The following is a 19,150-nucleotide window of genomic DNA, read 5'->3' as shown; positions in this document are numbered from 1 at the left end:
ATACCTCCAGTGTGCGTTAATGCATGTATTCCATTATAGTTATATTTAATTGGGATTAATCTAAAATGCACTTGCTTTTCTTTTCATGAAATCTTATGTCTATGTTATATGTCACAACATGAACTGCTCAGTTTAGTAAAAGCAATCATTCTTGCAGTCCAAATGAAAAAGTCAAATTTTCTGCTCAGATGTGGAGGGTCAAAAATTAGTAAAAAATTATCATAAATTGCAGGTACAACTTTTGACCACTTTTCTGATTCCAAAATTGAATACTGCTGAGTTATGAGATATTAATTTTATATCTTGGAAAGAACTTTACTAATTTTAGAAATAAAATTATGTCTATAAAAAAAAGTTGTCTTTTAAAAATTTTAAAAAAATATTATCAAAAAAATCTTGAGAAATGGTGAAAAAGTTACAATCCTTTAATTGCAAATAAGTGGAATGACAAAAAATAAAAAGAAACCATCATAAGAGAGCCTAGAAACGAATCAGCGTCTATGCATCCAAAAGACTATTTTTCCCACGTAAATCACAAATTGAGGAGTGTTTCTAAACAAAGGTATCTCCCAAACAACATCTACACAACTAAATTTTAATGCCTATAAATAATAGATTGCTTCCAGATCTCAGCTCATCAGGTGGTGGTGCAAAGAGGATTCTCAATGATGCAAAGAAGATGAAACAGGCACTACAACAAACAAATCTATAATAATAGAATTTTAATAATATTTGACATAATCTATTATTATAAACGCTCTCTCAAAATAATTTAAAGGAATATGATATGTAATTCTCAAAATTATTACTAAAAATTATTATATAATCACGACACCTTTATGTTCCATTTATACTTCATAATTTTTAATAGCTTAGATATACTACTTTCAACTTTATTTCGCCAGACCTGCTTGGTGAATAGATTGCATGACTTGTCAAATCAGTTAAATAGTTAAAGAAGTATAGGTCAGTTTAGTTTTGGATTTTCAATCTATTTCATGATAGTATTATATATGTTAGTAATTATTAAACAATTAAAAGTGGATTACAAATAATTCATTAATATGAAGATGTATAATATCTTCTTTGTACTCTCATGAAAAAAGAATCTTTAATATTTATTTATTATTAGAGAGACAGTAAATTTAATGAAATTGATTATATTATATTTTATAAATAAAACCCTTGATGCTTCAAATATATTACTTTCAATTTGTTTTGGCTTGATCCATTTAATGAATAAATTACATGAGTCAAGTTAATTTTATAATTAGATAAAAATAATTTTTGATGCAAAATCTATTATCAATATTACAAGCAGTGTACTGTAACTAGTTAATCGTCTAAGGCACACTTATTGAAGATGGATTTAACTAAGGATATGGACAATTGATCCAACATGATTTGTATTAAAACTATATAAAAAACTAAAACCATTTATATCAAAAGAATTACTTAAATAAAATGCATAATATAAATATTAAAAGTATTCTATATTAAATATTATTATTATTATTGTTAATTATAGTATGAATAAAAAGAATCATTAATATCTTCTTTTAAAGAATTTTAGAAAAAAAACTATGTACGATTATAAAAATATGTTGAAATTATTTATTTTAATATTTAAATGAAAATATTTCCAAACTACCATAAAAATAAAATGAAGTTATTCATTATTTTTATTTTCAACTGAAAACAAGAGGATTGATTTTTTTATGAAAACAATTAATTATTAAAATTTGAAATACTACAATATATTTGAATAAGTATATATTGTAATGTGAAATTTTTTTTGATAAGTACAATAATTATAACTTCAAATTAGAAGCTAATATTCTTATGGTGGTTCGGTGGTAAGCAATAATTTACGAGGTTTTAGGTTCGATCAAATAGCAGAACTTGATTTTAATCCATTACTCTTTGATCAAGCTTCGTACCTAACTACATTTTTGAGGACACGGCGTGTTAATGCTCAAGCTTAAGATCCTATTCTTTATGAGCTACACTTTGCTATAGTTGCTCGAGCTTTGCTGTCCCAGAGCCATGTTTCTCTGTACCTTTATAACAGTTTGCTCTTTTAAGAATCGCGCCTAAGCTTGCATTCAAATCCAACGTACTTTTGCTCTATTTTGTTAGCTTGCCATATTGAGTCCATTTGTTGCACCCACTCAGCATGCCACACTCACCATAGCTTGGCTCCACTAGCCCATGGAACAAAAATTACCAATTCAACACCTGCACAACTTCTAAAGTGGTCCAAGACCGTCGGTCATTAGCTTTGATATAAGTTCTTAAGGAGAACAAGGAGTTCAATTTTAACCAGGAGAAGGTTTTAATGTATAAGTTGGAACTCGATTCAATCTAAAAACTTACATCATTAAGTTTTGGGCCCAGTTAGAATAACAATCAAAATATCCTTTTTGAACATCCTTTTTTTTTTTTTTTGTTTGGTAACATTTTGAACATCCTTTTTGATTTAAGCTACGACAACACAAACATTGTGCAATTCAAAGCATTTACAAATACATCCATGACACATATAAATTAAAATTAGAATTTATATGCATACTACAACATTTAATAAAACTAATATAAGTATTTGTGCAAACGCACATGCGTAAAAAGAAAAATGCATCAAAATTATGTTAGAATATTATTTGAGTATTTATATTACAATGGCTTAAGGAACGTTACACTATTTTGAGTATAGTTGGCAGAAAATCTTGTAACACAGACTAACTAATTAAATTGTCCTCTTTTTTTGCTTTTAAAATTTTGTGTTTTAATAATGAAGAGATATGTCTTAACAAAATAATAAAAAGATATGGACAATAATTATCATTAAATAGATCGGTATTAGTTGAAGAAGAGGGAGTGTTCCATCTCAAATTCAATATCTAAAGTTGGATGCATGTCAAAATCTTAGAGAGAAAAAAAAAAAAGGAACTCATTTGGGTAATGGGATTTGCATGTCAAAATCTACAATAAAATTATTTTTTAAAATAATTATATATATGTATGTATATACTCTATATATGTATATATGTAAACTGTCCATACTTGTCAATCGGCCCAGCCCAAAGCCCCCCTAACCACGGCCGCGCCCGGGCCGTTAAAACCCACAACCTCCCACCATCTGATCTTATCAAATCGTTTCGTGTGCTTGCCAGCTGATCGTACGGCTCAGATTCACCAAGCCCGGGTCGGAACCGAATAACAGTACGAGATCGTCGTCTGCAATTAAGACATTCAAATCAGAACCCGAAATTCTACGGCCACGATCGCTTCTCCCCGTCGTTCTATTTCTTTCCAAGCGCGTCCTCCTCCTGGCCTCTGTAGCTCACCCGTTCTCGCTCCCCTGGCGGCGGCGATGGAGCTTGGGGAATGGCTGGGGTTCGGTCTTCGGTTCTCTTCTCTCCAGGTCGACCACTCAAACCCTAGCCTTCTCTCCCTCTCTCTCTCTCTCCCCTCTTCCTTAATTCGTATCCCGGTGGTGATGGTCGTCCCGCGCCGTCCTGGCGGTGAAAAGATGTAGAGGGAACGCGGTCGCGTTCCTAAACCATTCATTTTCGAAACCCTATCTGGCTTTAAACCTAAATGCTGGGCTTGGGAGTCGGATGGTTCGAGTGGGCCGTCAGCTCAGGTTAAGCTGGCATAGCTGAGCTCGGCCGTCGCTCGGTTCGAATTTGAAATCCCGAAGCTTAGCTTCTAGGGTTTGGGTAAAGCCACAGCAAAGGTGTAGCGGATGAAAATATTGGATTTTTACAGCTTTTGGTGGTAGGAATTGGCATTTCGTTGAACTGGTGGATGATACTGTGGCATTTTTGAGCTTACATTAGCGGAAGGCTTGATAATTTGGAAGTTAAAACTTGGAAAGGGGGGTGGGGTGCAGAATAAAGAAGATTTGATATCCTTTTGTTATTTGTGAGGTCCGTACCATGGATCTTTGCAATCTCCAAAAAATAAGAAAAAAAATGTTCCTTTTTGTTGTGGGATACCGACCGACCGACCGGCTGGCCGACCGACTGACCATCTCCGATTGGCCGACCGACCGACCGATCGGCTGGCCGACCGACCGACTGACGGGCATATCGACCGATTGACGGTCGGGGCGCCCCGATTGAAAGCCGGGAGTGCCCGACTAACGGACGCTACTGACGGCTTTTCAATGGCCCATCGCCGACTGGAGGTATGTCGGGCGTATCCATCCCGACCGACCAAACCCAGAGGCCGACTCACATGAAACTCGCCGACTGACGGAGGAACCCGACGCCACTCTGCTGGCCACCGACCAAGGGTCGGCCGTCTCCTCCCATCACCGTACAGCCGCCAGACCTTGTCAGCTCTGACACGGACATGCGGCACAGTTACCCAGGGGCATTGTCCCGCCGAGAGCGAGGTCAACCCTGGTGATTAGACGGCCACACGGCGACATGACATTTTTACAGCGGCTCTGACAGTCTACAGTGAGTTGACAGTTCCTCACTTGTCTGCGCCATTAATGACGGCGCCATACCGTGCTCCACTATATATATACCGGGGAAGGCAACAGTGCGGGGGACCGATCCGTTCCGTCTCTTCCAAGAACTCAGGCTTGCTCCTCCCTCCCTCTCTCTCTCTCTCTCGGAGCTCTTTGTCTACATTTCACTGTTGTCCAGTCACCTCTCTGACTTGACCGTCGGAGGGTCCCCGTCGGAGCCGCCTCCGGTCAGTGCGGACTTCCTTTTGCAGGTGCACGCTCCCCGGCGATCGGGCGACGAGGCGATTGGCCGCAACACTTTTCTTGGTTAAGTTTTTCCACTTTGATTGGCAATTTGATATTCTGTTGTTATTTGTGATGCCATCTCTTCCATCTTATTGGAACAAGTTGAATAAGTTGGTTTGCATAGAAACTAGGGGGAGATTGACGTTGTTCGAGTTTTGCTTATGTAGGAAAGTGAGCTCAAGGAGCAACGTTGGATGAGAAGGTCAGGTGCTTTCACTATATGATGCTCTGAAAAAATGTCTGAATGCCAATCTGATGGGGCAGATGGACCAATATAAGGCTAGGATTGGTGTCAATGCTCTCTAGGAGTTTGGTGCAAAGGATTCCTAAGTTGAATATGTGATATTTGAAGTATCTAAATAGGATTTTTGGTTTGGCTCATTTGAACTCAAGGTAATATATGCTACTAGATTAATCAATCCCTGCCCTTGGGTGCTATTTTTCAAGAGAATGTCATTCAATACAAGTTATTTGACATCTGACCTATTTGCATTGGATAGAGTTCTCAGTTCTCACAGTTGTGGATATCTGAATTCCATGCTTGATCAAGATTTGCTAGATGATCTATAGAGTCTCATCTTCAAACAGTGTTGTTTGGTTCGTGCTAGCATCCATATGATCCATCTGACAAAATTCTTTGAGCTTACTTGCATGCATGTTTTAGTTTCTACATTGTCAGTGTTGTATGTGTTAGTATGTGAGAAAGAAGAAATTGTGTGGATTACCTTGAAGAAGTCAGTGAAAGGGCTTATTATGGGAAGGCTGAGTATGTCAGAGTGTTGGTCTTGTTGAGGTGTGGCAAAATGTATACGGAGATGGGAGAGTTGAGGGATGATGGACTTCATTTTTCTTGCTGACAGAAGGGTTTAAGGGGAAGGGTGCTGGGGTCTTCTAGTTGATGATTTGCAAACTTTTAGGATTTGAAGATGAGAAGATGGTACAATTGATAGCTATTTATGATAGATTATATGTGACTGATGTAGACAAGGACAAAATTAGTTGGATGCCTGTGTCTCAAATTCTTGCTGCACAATGTCTGTATGTGAAGGCCAACTCTGTGAATGAGATTTCGAGAAATGGTGGAGTAGGAAAGGGCTTCTATGGTGAACTGACTCAGATGTAATGATGAGAGATCCTCCTCTGTCTTACTCGTAAAGTTTGCAGTCATGTGTTCCTTCTCCAACTATGACTCCCCATATTCGTGGGTTACTCTCCGCTCTCTATTCTTTTAACTATGGCTGGCTCCTCTAAATAGTTGCAACCGTGCCATTGTCAAGCTTAAACTCTTTCCACATGATTCCATGTAATACATTTAACTTATCCTCAGTTCCATCAAGTGACAAAACAGCCACATACATCCAAACTTCATATCCCTTGTTCATAGAAACACTATCCAAGATATTCTCAAATTTATTTGTGATGGATATATTAATTATCTTTTCTATTCCATGTCCTCAAGACCATTTTTATATAGCATTTTCAGTGGGATGTTGTATGACGTGCTTTACAAATAGCTTGCAAGCAAGAATGCAAACGAAAGCTCCAAATCATTTTGTTATTTCGTAGAAGCAATCAAAATGTTCACCATATCGTACTGCTTGAAACCCATATAGGCTGTATTCATCTGCATCAGGATATAGGTATTATCTAATTCAGCAAACCATGAACGGATATGGGGATTGTATTACCGGTATGTGATTGATACGAGCTTGATGCATGAGATTTCAAATCCTGCTTAGAAGCAAGAAAAATAAAAGACTGAAATTCGTTATTTCAGATATATTATAAAAGGGACTGTTTAGAAGTTATCCTTAGATTAGGAAAAAGAATACATATTTATTAATAGCTATGATATGCAAGCATCACATTAATGTTTCTAATTGATGCACTTTTTGTGGATAGTTGCTCAAATACTTGCATATTCATCAGACCAGGAATACCATTTGATGAAGGTTTGAAATTTTGTGTGAATGCCGTATATTGCTCATGTATTGGTATGGTAGGAGATGTGGTATGTCTACTGTATCTACTCATGGTTTGAACCGGCCAATATCCCTGTATTGATATGGGTTTATACGTCATAAGGTAGCGGGTTGAGATTGTATAGTATCATTGAGGTTTCAAATTGTGATTTCGATAATTCATTCTAGGTTAGGAATTGATGTAGGACTGACCTAAGAGGATTATGGTTGAGATTAGAATTGCAAGGGACAATGGTTAGCCCGGTTGATTTTGTATAGTATTTTTTCTCTTAGATAGTGTGGATTCCAGGTTGGGTTGAAAAAAGGGAAGATTAATGAGACTAGCAGAGTTTGATGGGACGAACTAGGCTGTTTTGGAGCAGACTGATTGTTGCTGTCATATGTCCTAAAGATAACATATTAGGTCTGTTTCAGAGGCTAATTGTGATAGTTAGGATTGTCCAACGGGTCCTCTAATGAGGCAATCGGACCATTCAAGTTGTTCTGTTCTTAGTGGTTAGATTTTATTTGTTGTAAAGATGTCTGATTATCCAAGATAATGAAAATGTTTTTTGAGACCTAGAAGGGAAGTGTGAAAGAGTACAAGAATTGCTAGTAGAGATAGTGTCCTGTATCCTTCAAGCCTGAGAACTGCTGGTAGGCCTCCTATGACATATCCATGCATCATGCAGTAACCTATCTCCCAAAACCATGTTTTCTAACAAAATTCTTGTCTTCCCTCGTGGAAGCGGCATAAATTCTTTTTTAGACTTAAAGAACCCGATGTTCAAATCTTTACTAGATATAACATGTTCTGTAGCTAAACCTCTTTTGATCTAATGATAGATGACCCTCAAACCTCTTGTAAAGTAATATTTCTTTGTAAGAACTTATTATAATAATGGAGAATAGGAATAGAGTTGGTTGGCCATATCTTTCAACCTAAAGAAGTCTGTATATAAATGGGATTGTTCAAAGAAACAAAAGATAACAAAAAAAAGGAGCAGCAGGCTCTTCTTTGTGCTCTAGATAAGGGAACCTCCACTTCAAGTGTCCTTGTATGTATTGGACATTTTTTATCTGAAGAATTCTCTGAGAAGATCCTTTCTTTTTAACTCTTGAAGAGCTTGAGATGAATTGTTGAATTAAAGTAGTTCTTTTTTCTCCTCATTTGTTTCATATTGTGATTGCACAATGAGACTGTGATGCCTTCAAACCACAAGAGAGATCCTCAGTCTGGAGCAATTCTTCTTACTATTATTTGTTTCACCTTTCACTCATTTTCCTTTTGTCTTCAATCCTCTTAAACTAATTTAGTCCTTTTATCTGTAATCACAGTACTTAAACAAGTTATGAATCAACTTATAACAATCCTTGCTTGCCCACCAAGCGCTATGACCTTCCTCCACAACAAATGGATCTGCTTCTATCCAGCCACCTTATCCTCCATTTTGTGAACCTGTAAATGGTGAAGCCTTTTATCTTCAAAGCAGTGCTCTTTGTGAAGGAAATCAATTAAACTTGCGGAACCTTAAACCTTTAGTCAATCCTAAACATCAGTCACCAGTATTCTTTGACAACTTGATCTTATTCACATTTATTGGAGTTTGGGTCTGGACCTGAAATTCTATCGATTCTTTAGTTTGGCCCTAAGCATCTTAAAGTCCCATAATTTCAATTAGATCCTTTTCTCATTTCTGGCTTATATTTTGTGTTGCCTATGAGGTTTCTTTCATTAGTAGTAATCCATCCAAGCAAAGGGGTACTAACAGGTTGTTATGAATTCAACAAGACTTGGTAAATTCGAGATTTGCTTGCCACATTCCACTGCTACTTCTTGTTTCACTCCCTTTTCAGATGGTATCAGGGACATTCATACAATCATAAGTTTGTAATGTTTGCTTAAAATGACATCATGCTTGCTCTATGTTGAGTCAGTACTTAGAGATTTCTTCACATTCATTTATTTAATAGCTAGGTTTTCCATCACTTATTGACAGATTTTCTACTTCCTCTATCTTATAGAGTGTTCACTTCCTTTGCTAGCTAATGAAAAGGATACATCCGAGCCAAGTCTTACAATGGAAGAAGTACATGATGATCCAGAGCCAAATTCTGCAGTTATATCAGAGGTGATCGGGGAGCCTGCTATCGTAATTAATGGCATACCACCTGTGTCTCTTGTTGCTACAACATCCACTCATCTGGACACCACAAATGATGCTAGATCAAATGATGATCCATATTTTGGCGAATGGCTGGAAGGAAGGAAAGTTCTGAAGTTATTTGGAGATCGTTATTATTCTGGAGAGGTAGAGAAGTATGACAGCGAAGCAAATTGGTACAGAGTGACATATGAAGATGGTGATTTTGAAGATCTTGAGTGGCATGAACTGGAGGATGTGTTGTTACCCCTTGACATTTCCATTCCACTAAAAGCTCTGGCTTTGCGAAGATGCAAGTGTGACAAATCCATTTGCAAGTCAGGTGTATCTATTGCTAAAACAAGAAGAGGTCGTCCTAAAAATGCAGGAGGCATGAAAAAGACATTGGAGCTCCCTGATGCATCCCAAACAAGTGAATTAAAGGGTGAAAATCCAGTAGAAGTAGATTTTGGCAGAAAAAGGAGGCAAAGCATAATTCAAATAGAAAGCACTGAAACTTCTTTGCAAATGTGCTACTCTGACAAGTGTGTATCTGAAGCAGGCAAAGACATAGCTATCTCAGAAAAATATCAGAATGCAGAAAGCATGGTGAATTTATCAGAGCTGTCGCAAAAGCCAACTGCATCAGAAGGTGAGAGACAATTAGTACAGGCTACTCCAATTAAGGAAGTAACTACACAGGAAGCTTCAAAGACGCAAAGAAAATTTCAGAAACAAAGTGGGAGAACTGCTAGAGCTGAAAAGCAAAAAAGAATACAATCCTTGGTTCAAGGTACTGCTTTGGAATAAAAGAAGTCTCCTGAATAATTCTTGTGAGAAGAAAAGCTGAAAGAGAAAATCTCACTCGTTTCAAGTTCTTCTTCTTTGGACTTATTCTCCATATATGTATGTGATGCAAAGATTAAAAAAACAGCTAAAAATAGAAATTCTGTACATAGAATATCTAAGAAAACATGTCATATTTCTGCCTCTCTCTTTTCATTTCCTGTACAAGTATATGTTGTCCATCAATATTTCTTGGCTCCATTCTAGAAATTCTCCTTGTGGAAATGGAAGCGGGTTGTGGTGGTGTGGCTGAATTCTTGTGAAAGATCTCTCAGTTGTTTTGTAAGTGTTGGAGATCCACAGTAGAAAACACCTGCAGTCCACAAATTATGAAGTGCACAAGTAATATAAATGCCCTGATTACTTGAATAAATCTTACCTATGCGAGAAGACTTATGGGCATTAGCTAAGTCTGAGAACACTTTCCTCCAGTTTGGCCTTGCAAAATGGGTCCGAATCTGCCATGCATGAGTTAGAAATAAGCAAAACATAATCTTTTGCTTGATGTTGCAACAAATTTATAGGTGAAAGATGATTACCCGACTGCCAGAGACGATATCAACACCATTCTTGGCATGTTGTAGCGACTGAACCATTGCAATCAGAGCTGACCTTGCATCACCTTCTTCATACACACTGGTCAAGTAGTTGTGCATTTCTATAACATTCTGCAATAACCAGACATTTTTAACCAGTTTATTTGCAAAGGAAGATGGAAGTGAAGAGTGAAGGGTAAAGGAAGCAACAGATTTTCTGTGAAGTACATTATGATCGCTTTCTGCCACATCATTCATGACACCTTTAAACCATTCAAAGGAACCTTGTTCCCTTGTTACCCAATAGAAGTAAGCTCTTCCTGGACCATTTCCTTTGGTGTTGGGTACATCTGCCATGTCTATATTCTGTACTTCCTACATCAATTTCAATGCTGTCAGTATTCTTCTTTTTGTTTAGTGATACTCTTTTTTAATACATTCATAACAGTATTATATATAACTTACCTCATTTGATTTCAGATTGTTGAGGAGATCCTTTAGTATGCTGATAAATGGAGTTGCACCGATTCCAAGCCCGATGAGCAAAAGAATATCATATTTTTTGTAATTTTGAGCTGGTGCACCGTAAGGCCCATCTATCAGGAGCTTTGGGAATCTGCAAGAGAGTCCTATTACTATGCAAAGCTCGGGGTTGCTGAAATTTTACCAAATGTGAGTTTGTGAAAACAATAATTCATTTTCTGCTCACCTTGTTTCTTCAATTTGAGCATCTGCTACAACTGTTGTTTCAAGTCTGACCAGGTTAGCCTTCTTAGACAAAACTTGAGACTCACAAACCTGTATAAGAGAAGTTTGTTTTAGTTATTGTGGCTTCTAAATTTAATGTTCACTAGAATTTCTAATTGCTTTTGTTGACTTGATCTTACCTTTCCAAATAAATTCCTGAGTGCTGTTGTCCAGTCTCCCAAGGTCCGGATATGAACACTCAAGTAGTCTTCTCCTGGTGCGGAAGTGATAGAGAAGGGATGCCTGTTAAAGACAAATTAGAAACCGAATACAGGAACATTATAATTCAGACATATTATCTCGGGAGGTGGTTAACATATACCATTCGAAGGGTGAGACATCTGGACATTTGACAAATAGGTACATTCCACTCTTGTATCTGAAACCTGGTGGCTTTTTCATGTGTATTGAAAGGACATTGCCTGGATATATTGCTGCCTGTATAATATGCAGAAGGTATAGATTTATTCTTTTGTCTGTTGATTTGACCCTGAATGCTCATTCTTCTACTACTTGAGGCCATAGAAATCCATGAGGGGTAGCTTACCTTAACAATGCTCACACGATAATTTTTCTCACGAAATTTTCTGATTAGTCTCTCACAGGCATAAAAGAGGACTGGAATTGATAGATACATCCATGTCTGCAGAAACATTAGATTTTTATGTTTCTTCATATAATTCATATTTGCTGATAATGATGTTTAGAACTTTGCATACTGCAGAGAAGGCATGGTCTTACTGTCTTCTTGTACCATTCCCGCGTGAGGTAAATGAAGTAGGAATGCACAACAAGGAGGACATACGCAAGCACCAGAAGATGGTGGGCATACCAAAATGCATTGAATCCAGCTAAGTGGTGCAGAGGTGATGGCAACTTTACCACATTTCTTCTGAAAGAATGTGTGGCTAGGGTGAAAGAAAATGCCATTATGATGACTATGAGGACACCAGTGACCCCTGGAGCACTGGATAATAGAGTTAAATATGTTGGTTGCTGATAATTGAAATTTCGTCCTAATAAACTCATGAATTTTGGCTTTGGGCATTTTATTAGTCTTGGAAAATCACATGCTACATGAGCAGTTGTATGAGCAAGAGCCCCGATGGTGATGGCCAATGCAATTGTCTGCAAAATATGGCAAATGGAAAGAAGAATAAAATTTTAGTTGAAGATCTTTTCAGTAGACTTGGCAGTGTAAGGGCCTTCTTACCTTGTGGAAGTTGATGTTATCATCAAATGGGACGACTCTACTGAGAGCAGTTGATCTGAGCCTTGTAAGGGTGTTTCGACATACAGGGAGGAGAATGAGTGCCATATTCAGTTTCAGGGTCTCTGCTGCACCCTTGGCTACACATACGCAATAGCCCATCACTTCATATGCTGATCTCCTCCTGTACTGGTAAAATTTCCATATAAATAGTACTATGTTCAGCGTCAGCCATAGTGAAAGAACCCAAATCCTCTTCCAGTTCTCATGGATGAAATCTGCTGTCTTCCTGACACTTCTGTTGATTGGGTTTCTGTACTGCGTTGGTATCATTGTTCTCGCAAGGGTATGACTACGTTTGTCTATCTTCTCATTTCCCTGTGAGCTCACCATTCCTCGCAGTAATGTTTCAAGCTGCCAGATCTGGTGAAATGATTGAGAATGTTAACTACTGCCATCTTTTAGCTGCTAGATCTCATCTTTGAACAAATTTGGCGACTTATCGGAAATCATGATGGGTTTATTGGTACCTCAATATAGCCAAGTTGGTCAGGATCTAGTTCCTCCATTATGAGAGCAGCATAGGTTGCAGCATGCCCCTTAAGTTTTGCAAGTTTGTTTGCTGAAGCACTCAAAATGATGACCTTTGGATAAAGACACAAATCTGAATCAATTTTCCTTGAAATCTTGATTGATAAAAGCAATTCTTGACAAGGAATTGACAATAATTCAAAGGGTTTGAGCTGCAGACCTCTTTCACCTCATCTTCTGTAAGTTTTCCATCCCCATTCTTGTCACACCTAATGCAACAGAGCAACTTACATCAAGTAATTACTTTGTTGTCAGAGTGCTGAAAAGAGGAAGGTAGAGCATTATTACATGTCAAAGAATATCCCTAGCCGGGAATCAAAGTTTTGGTCCGTCATCTCTTCCCAGAACTCCTTTAATTCATCTTGTGTAATTCCATTCTCTGGTTCCAGGTTCCTCCGTCTTGCTAGGGCGGCAAAAAGCTCCCCAGCAAACTCCTTAGAATCAGCCATCCCTTTCAAAAGGAATTCAGCTTGAATATTAGAACCGCATAACTTCGTGCCTAGATCTTTTGCTTCTAGTTCTCCCTACTTCGGCTATTATTTGTATGGAATGGAAAATTTTACCTTGCAAACATTAGTTATCATTGGTATTGAGCTTGTGGTGCTTATGTTATGCTCGATTAAGATCCTTTTTTCCTCAGAAATGCCCTTGATTTTGCATTGCTTAATATAAATTTCCATAGCAGTCAAATCAAATGTACACTGGTTCACAAATCTAATATTCTTATTCAAGTTGTTATGATCTATATGTTTATAGTCTCTCTGTCTATTCTACCATAATATGAGAATACAGAAAGGTGCTCTGACATTGATGGACCAATATACAGGTTGATGCAGAGGGACAGTGTTTACAAGGTAAAAACTCTAACATAGTTTTCATCACGAAGTCACAGGCTTTCTGTGAGTTTATTATGAACTGTTTTTAAGTGACATATTTTGTTTTGTGCTGTGAAGGACCTCAAAAGTGCTGAAATACTGAGAAAGATGAAGATTTGCTTGAGGAAGCAAAGAGAGACTAACCAATGCAGCGCCCGAAATTCTCCTTGGGTAGCCTTCCATTGACGGCAAATTGGTCGAACCGCTTCTCCACCACCTTCCATCCATCCTCCTTCCCGCCCGTTGTTTTATCGAGAAAGCGAAGGCTCTTGAGCCCCAATTCTGCGTTAGACTGCGTCCTCCGCATTCGCCTGCCAAATGGATGCCTCACTGCTTCCCTGACCGGCGCACGCGGTGAGAACCGTCTCAACTCCTTGATCTTCTTGGGCTGGGACATCAAAGTTCTTGCAAGGCTTCGCTGTGGTTCGACTCTCAGAGGTTTTGGGGCTGCTGAATTCTGCACAAATGGAATTGAAGCTTCATGAACCGATCGGTTGTCCATGCCGTGAATCATGATGCTCTCAAGCTCATGTGCTGAAGGATCGGCCAGCGGCACATCAACCAGTTCATGTGGCGATACCATTTTCTTAGTCCTAATTGCTGCTTCCAGAGCTTAGGAGAATTCTCTCTCTCTACGGAGGTGTTGCAGGCTCCATGGAGAGAGAGAGAGAGAGGGGGGGGGGTTGTGGTGGTCCAAACGAAGATGGGCGGGTAGAGGATGGTTAGAAAGAGGGGGCGGGGCAAAATTATAGCCGTTATCGGTGGGGCCCGTTGCTGCGGTGTAAACAACTTCAACCACGGTTGCTCGCATATTGAATAATATGCGGATCCGGAGCTGGCGTCCATGTTTCCCGCTTTAAAGCATCACGTCCATAGATAATTGGCATCCTGCTCATAGACGGTGGATTTATTGTCCGCACGGAAATCCCTATGGACGCATCCGAGAGTTGTCGGGTAGTTCATCTCGCTTCACCATCTCGTTGCCCCGAGATGTCCTTTTTTCTCATGTCATCTACACGGTGATTTTAGCCGTCTGATCTAATAATAATAATAAAAAAAAAAAGGTGTTTGAGCCCACGATGTAGACCTTCCACCCTACACTTCCGTTGGCTGGACTGCATTGGACGATATGATGCTCTCTGATTGAGTGGTCCTACCGATCTCCACCGTCATTTTGTACAGCAGCCTTATGGTATATTCCCTTCAAGGTTGAACCAAACTTGCACCACCAAGGGTGCTCCTCACTTGTTACACCCGGTGGTTGGGAAACGCTTTTGATATGTCTTTTGAGAACACATTTCCCTGCAAGATTCTAATGTTCACTGAGTGCATGTCCTCATCACAAATGAATGTGATACAGTGGATTGGGTGCGTGGATGATATCTGAGGGGAACTTTTTTTTTCTTTTCTTTTGGTAAAGAAAGGTGAACTTTGTAAAAGAGAGAGAGGCTTGTCATTCTTTCTAAAACCATTGTGTTGACCACTATCAACTTAATCAATCATGTTGGAGCATCGGAGGATGGTATGGTTTCATATATTATGCATCAAGTTCATCATGCTCATCACTATCAACTACATCAGTTGCGTTGGTACGTTGGAGGGTGGCATAGTGTCTTTAATGATTTTCTAAGGTATCGGTCATATATTATGCATTAGACTTTGTTCCATGTGGAGCCATTTTCTACTTTATCACACAACATAAGATGCAAATTAGAACACGCATACCTTGCTCAAAGCAAAAGAGAAGATTCTCTTCATTGATGAATGGTGATTGAAAAGACCAGGAAAATACATGTTGATTGATTAACATTATTTTTGAGAGCAATGCTAGCATGAGCCACCAAAATGAATTGAGTTTGTGTTGTGTGATGCTTTGAGACCCTTGTTTGCCCATCACATGATAGAAATTAACGGCATGTTGCGTTGTGTGGTGAAATATGCTCCTAAGCAATACAGCATGGCACTTGATGTGATCGTACTTTTGAAAGTTCATTGGTTGAGATGGCGGCAGTAGCTACGTGTCTCAAGGGACAACTTTGAAGTTAACTCATCCATAAAATATGATATTCTAGTTAAAATTAAGTTGATTCAATTGATAGGATAAGGAGCATCTTTTCTTTGATGTATATCCTGATTCATCCATCGATGATCACTTTTTTCCTATTTGTTGATAGCAAAAGCACAACAAACTAGAAGCCGTTGTCTTCTTTCTCATTTATCTACTTTGCATGGGACACATGTTATCATATTGACAATAAAATAATAGATACTATCCTCGCATAGCATAAGTGGTCATTAAAATATCTAAGCTATCTCGAATTGCTTCCATATTTGTCGATCATCGAACCTGTCTTCCTCAAATTCCTATCATTAGACTTCACCCTGCATAATTCTTGAATTACTAACAAGAATTGCTCAATCAAGTGGCCAATTTATCTGGAAACCTCATTCAATTGATTAACCAGTTTGAATGCTGAGTTTTACTTGCTTATATAGTAAACCTAATTATTTTTTTTAAAAAAAATAGAAGGGCACAAATCTAACCCATCGACAAATAAGATACCACAACCAGTTTCGAATGAATACTCGTAAATTATCCGCCTCTCCATTCTTTGCTTACTACCATCCTTCATCTCCTCTTCTAAACCATAGGGATCCATTTTTTTATGGGTAAAAAATTTATTTAAAAATCTATATTTTTCTAGATAAATATTTTTCAGATAATATTTAGATAAAAAAATAATCTACTCATACTTTTTTACACATAGAAAAGTGGCTTCGAAATCTATTATCATATTCTTTTGTATTATTATCTTTTTGGATAAGTTACTAAAATTTATCCATATTTTTTAAAATATTTTTTATACTTTTTAGATTTGGAGAAAATTGACAATTGAGTTATTAAGCATTAAATGATGGAGGCATTGGAGATGAGATGGGATATTTTAGGAATAAAATTAAATGCCTTCTTTGCTAACTGATGAAAAAATATATTTAGTCATTTTTTAGGTGGATAAGATTTTTCTCCATTTTATGGATAAATACTATTTATGAAAAAATAACTTATCCATTTTGAACAATGTGAGATCATAAATAAGTTGATCAATGAAAAAATTGATCAAATTTTTTATAATATTTATTCATAAAAAAAAATTATAGAATTAATATCATGCCATACTTCTATCAAGTTATACCACATCATCTCCATCTCTATTTCCTCTTCTTATAACATATTGGGTATCCAAAAACACATGTACGCATAATTGTGCCGGTAATAAGCAATTGGTGCGAGGAGAAGCAACGCGAGTTGTTTGCATGCATGCTTTCTCATTAGCAACGACTCGCGTTCGAAGAAACCGAAGTCATTTTCTCACAATCAAGTCGTGAGAGCAACCCCCTTGGATCTTATCAATGGTGGGTACGTTTAGTCCTGTCCAAAAAAAAAAAAAAAAAGCATGGTGGGCTCCTTCGCAGTACAAGGATCCGACCCTTCCCTTCTACCAGCCTGGCTGCCTTCTTATGGGTGGGGTGACAACCTATTCCTTCTTTCAGCTCGTACATATCGTTTGAAGAAGACGACAAGCGAGTCTTTAATTCTCTCTCTCTCTCTCTACCTCAAATAAATTTTAAACAAAAAAAACTTTCATTCGGTTGTGAGTTTTACTTTCGACAAGATATCAACATATCAACACCTAACACATGGTTAGATTCTCCAACCACATGGTTGGATCCACTGTTGATAGTTGAGAACAGTAAGATATTTTCTCATTAAATTTTAGGGTGGTGGATTCATAGAAGGTGGATGGGTCTTTCCAACTTCCCACCACCTAATGGAAGCCAATAATTATATCCAGATGGGTCGACTAAATTTGAAGGCGCAGGCCAGCTAATTAAGTGAATAAATACATATTTAAAAATTAATTAATGAGATGTTATATAAAAAATCTTCCTTGGTTTGACTGCCATGTTATGATTGATATCTAGATTCGAGACATTCTTCATCTAATCATCAGTCCTCCATGCGCATTTGTGCTTTCTTTTCGTAAACACTTAAAAAAAACCAAGGACTATATCAAGGGCTCCAAAATAAAACTTCTACTCAACAATTACCAGGCATATACATCTAATAAAACAATATTAATGCTTTCAATATTAAATTTCCTAGTCCCACAAAATCAAAACTGGCACCACCATTCTTGTGCATCAGTCCTTCACCTAGGTCCAGCTAATTGAAGAGATAGGTAGTAAAAGAATGGTCAGCGAAAATAAGGAAAAAAAAAATAATGAGTTGCCTAAAACTACGATGGATTCCATGTTACCAAGCTGCACACATGCCAACAAATAAACTGGCCAATAAAAAACTCAACATGATTCTAACTTCTCAATCTCCGATGTGAATGGTACCTTTTAGCTCCTCTCTACACTCATTCTTTTTATTTTAGAGCTTTGACATGCACCTACCAATATTTATTCTGCTTCTTTCTTCCTCAACCTCAGGTGTCAAATTTACCCAGTTTATTACCGACCAAGTTTATCCTGCTAGGTCCGAACAAGACAAACAAGTATTTTGTTGAGCCGTATATGTCTGACATGTTATCCTCTATTCCAATCCCTTTGCCAACTCATTGACACAGAATAACGTGCTGTTCTCGACCTGCAAGGCTGGATCCTCTCATATATAGACAAAGACGACGTCCTTATCAAACAAGAAAGCAACACCTTACGACCCTTCTTTATAGGACACATGGTTGTTGGGGGAATTGAGAACGGTGACATCTTTCTCTCTCACTAAATATTAGGGTGGTGGATTCATGGCAGGTGGATGGGACTTGCCCACAAAGTCTGCGCCATGCTACCTAATGAGAGCCAATGGTTGCACCCACGGATAGGTAGACTAAATTTTAAGGACAATGCCAGCTAAATAACAAATGCAGACTAAGAAATCGATCATGAGATATTATAGGTCAAATCATTTTTTGGTTTGACTGCTACTGGTCTACAGGTTCTAAACGTATCTTGCCAGCTAATTGAAGAGACAAAATGGTCGGTGGCAGTGAAAAAATAAGTTGCCTTAAACAAAAAAAAAAAAAAAAAGGCCAACGAAAAAGTGCTTCGAAGCTTGAGTACTAATTTTCCTAAACCCTCTATATCCAATTTGCAGCATGCCCCTCGACCTTCCATGGGGATAATATTTAGCTCCTCTCAGCACCTTATATTTTATTTTAGTGCCTAGAAAGGTATAACGTTTTCCAATTTTTTTTATTACGGACACAAGGATCAAGGATGAATTGCCTCTGTATGATCTCATACATATGAACTGCCTCGTTCTACTTCAGGTGCAAAACTGACCCAGTGAATTATGAAAGGCTAGCCATTCAGCCCAAGCCCAAACACATTTAAGAAGTTGGCCTTCAGTTAGATATGAGTTTGTTTTACATGATTGCAGATATTTTTCAGACGAATATTGCATTC

At 37.9% G+C, this 19,150-nt stretch overlaps 2 protein-coding genes across 8 annotated transcripts; one reads left to right on the top strand and one right to left on the bottom strand.

The window, feature by feature from the left end:
* Positions 1–3,261: 3,261 nt before the first annotated feature.
* On the top strand, positions 3,262–13,534 carry LOC105045768 (uncharacterized). Of its 5 annotated transcripts, XM_073258517.1 has the most exons (6): positions 3,262–3,424; positions 8,730–10,649; positions 10,736–10,927; positions 11,177–11,362; positions 11,727–12,982; positions 13,059–13,534. In XM_073258517.1, the coding sequence occupies exons 1-2, from the start codon at positions 3,374–3,376 to the stop codon at positions 9,681–9,683; spliced, it is 1,005 nt and encodes a 334-aa protein (XP_073114618.1). In that variant the 5' UTR covers positions 3,262–3,373; the 3' UTR covers positions 9,684–10,649; positions 10,736–10,927; positions 11,177–11,362; positions 11,727–12,982; positions 13,059–13,534. The 5 variants fall into 5 exon arrangements, with proteins under 5 accessions (XP_073114618.1, XP_073114619.1, XP_010922467.1 ...); XM_073258518.1 differs by lacking the exon at positions 13,059–13,534 and having other exon boundaries at positions 8,730–9,666; positions 11,727–12,192; XM_010924165.4 differs by lacking the exons at positions 10,736–10,927; positions 11,177–11,362; positions 11,727–12,982; positions 13,059–13,534 and having other exon boundaries at positions 3,264–3,424; positions 8,776–9,929.
* Positions 9,721–14,261, bottom strand: LOC105045769 (putative respiratory burst oxidase homolog protein H). Of its 3 annotated transcripts, XM_010924160.4 has the most exons (15): positions 13,823–14,261; positions 13,092–13,254; positions 12,964–13,012; positions 12,743–12,856; positions 12,216–12,635; positions 11,744–12,130; positions 11,550–11,645; positions 11,325–11,440; positions 11,143–11,245; positions 10,965–11,053; positions 10,721–10,871; positions 10,484–10,630; positions 10,259–10,387; positions 10,099–10,177; positions 9,721–10,032 (listed from the first exon to the last, which is right to left on the bottom strand). In XM_010924160.4, exons 1-15 carry the CDS (start codon positions 14,259–14,261, stop codon positions 9,923–9,925), a joined length of 2,592 nt encoding a protein of 863 aa, XP_010922462.1. In that variant the 3' UTR covers positions 9,721–9,922. The 3 variants fall into 3 exon arrangements, with proteins under 3 accessions (XP_010922462.1, XP_073114616.1, XP_073114617.1); XM_073258515.1 differs by lacking the exon at positions 11,744–12,130; XM_073258516.1 differs by lacking the exon at positions 13,092–13,254 and having other exon boundaries at positions 13,823–13,961.
* Positions 14,262–19,150: the final 4,889 nt, after the last annotated feature.

The sequence above is a fragment of the Elaeis guineensis genome, chromosome 5, assembly GCF_000442705.2.
Source record: "Elaeis guineensis isolate ETL-2024a chromosome 5, EG11, whole genome shotgun sequence".
Lineage (NCBI taxonomy): Eukaryota > Viridiplantae > Streptophyta > Magnoliopsida > Arecales > Arecaceae > Elaeis > Elaeis guineensis.
This window is presented reverse-complemented; position numbering and strand designations above follow the sequence as displayed.

Coding starts and splice junctions, on each gene's coding strand:
- LOC105045768 (XM_073258517.1), top strand. CDS start 3,374: ATGGAGCTTGGGGAATGGCTGGGGTTCGGTCTTCGGTTCTCTTCTCTC. Junction 3,425..8,729: donor TTCGGTTCTCTTCTCTCCAG/GTCGACCACTCA, acceptor ACTTATTGACAG/ATTTTCTACTTCCTCTATCT.
- LOC105045769 (XM_010924160.4), bottom strand. CDS start 14,261: ATGGTATCGCCACATGAACTGGTTGATGTGCCGCTGGCCGATCCTTCA. Junction 11,246..11,324: donor GATGTCTCACCCTTCGAATG/GTATATGTTAAC, acceptor TGTCTTTAACAG/GCATCCCTTCTCTATCACTT. Junction 10,388..10,483: donor TGGCAGAAAGCGATCATAAT/GTACTTCACAGA, acceptor TGGTTATTGCAG/AATGTTATAGAAATGCACAA.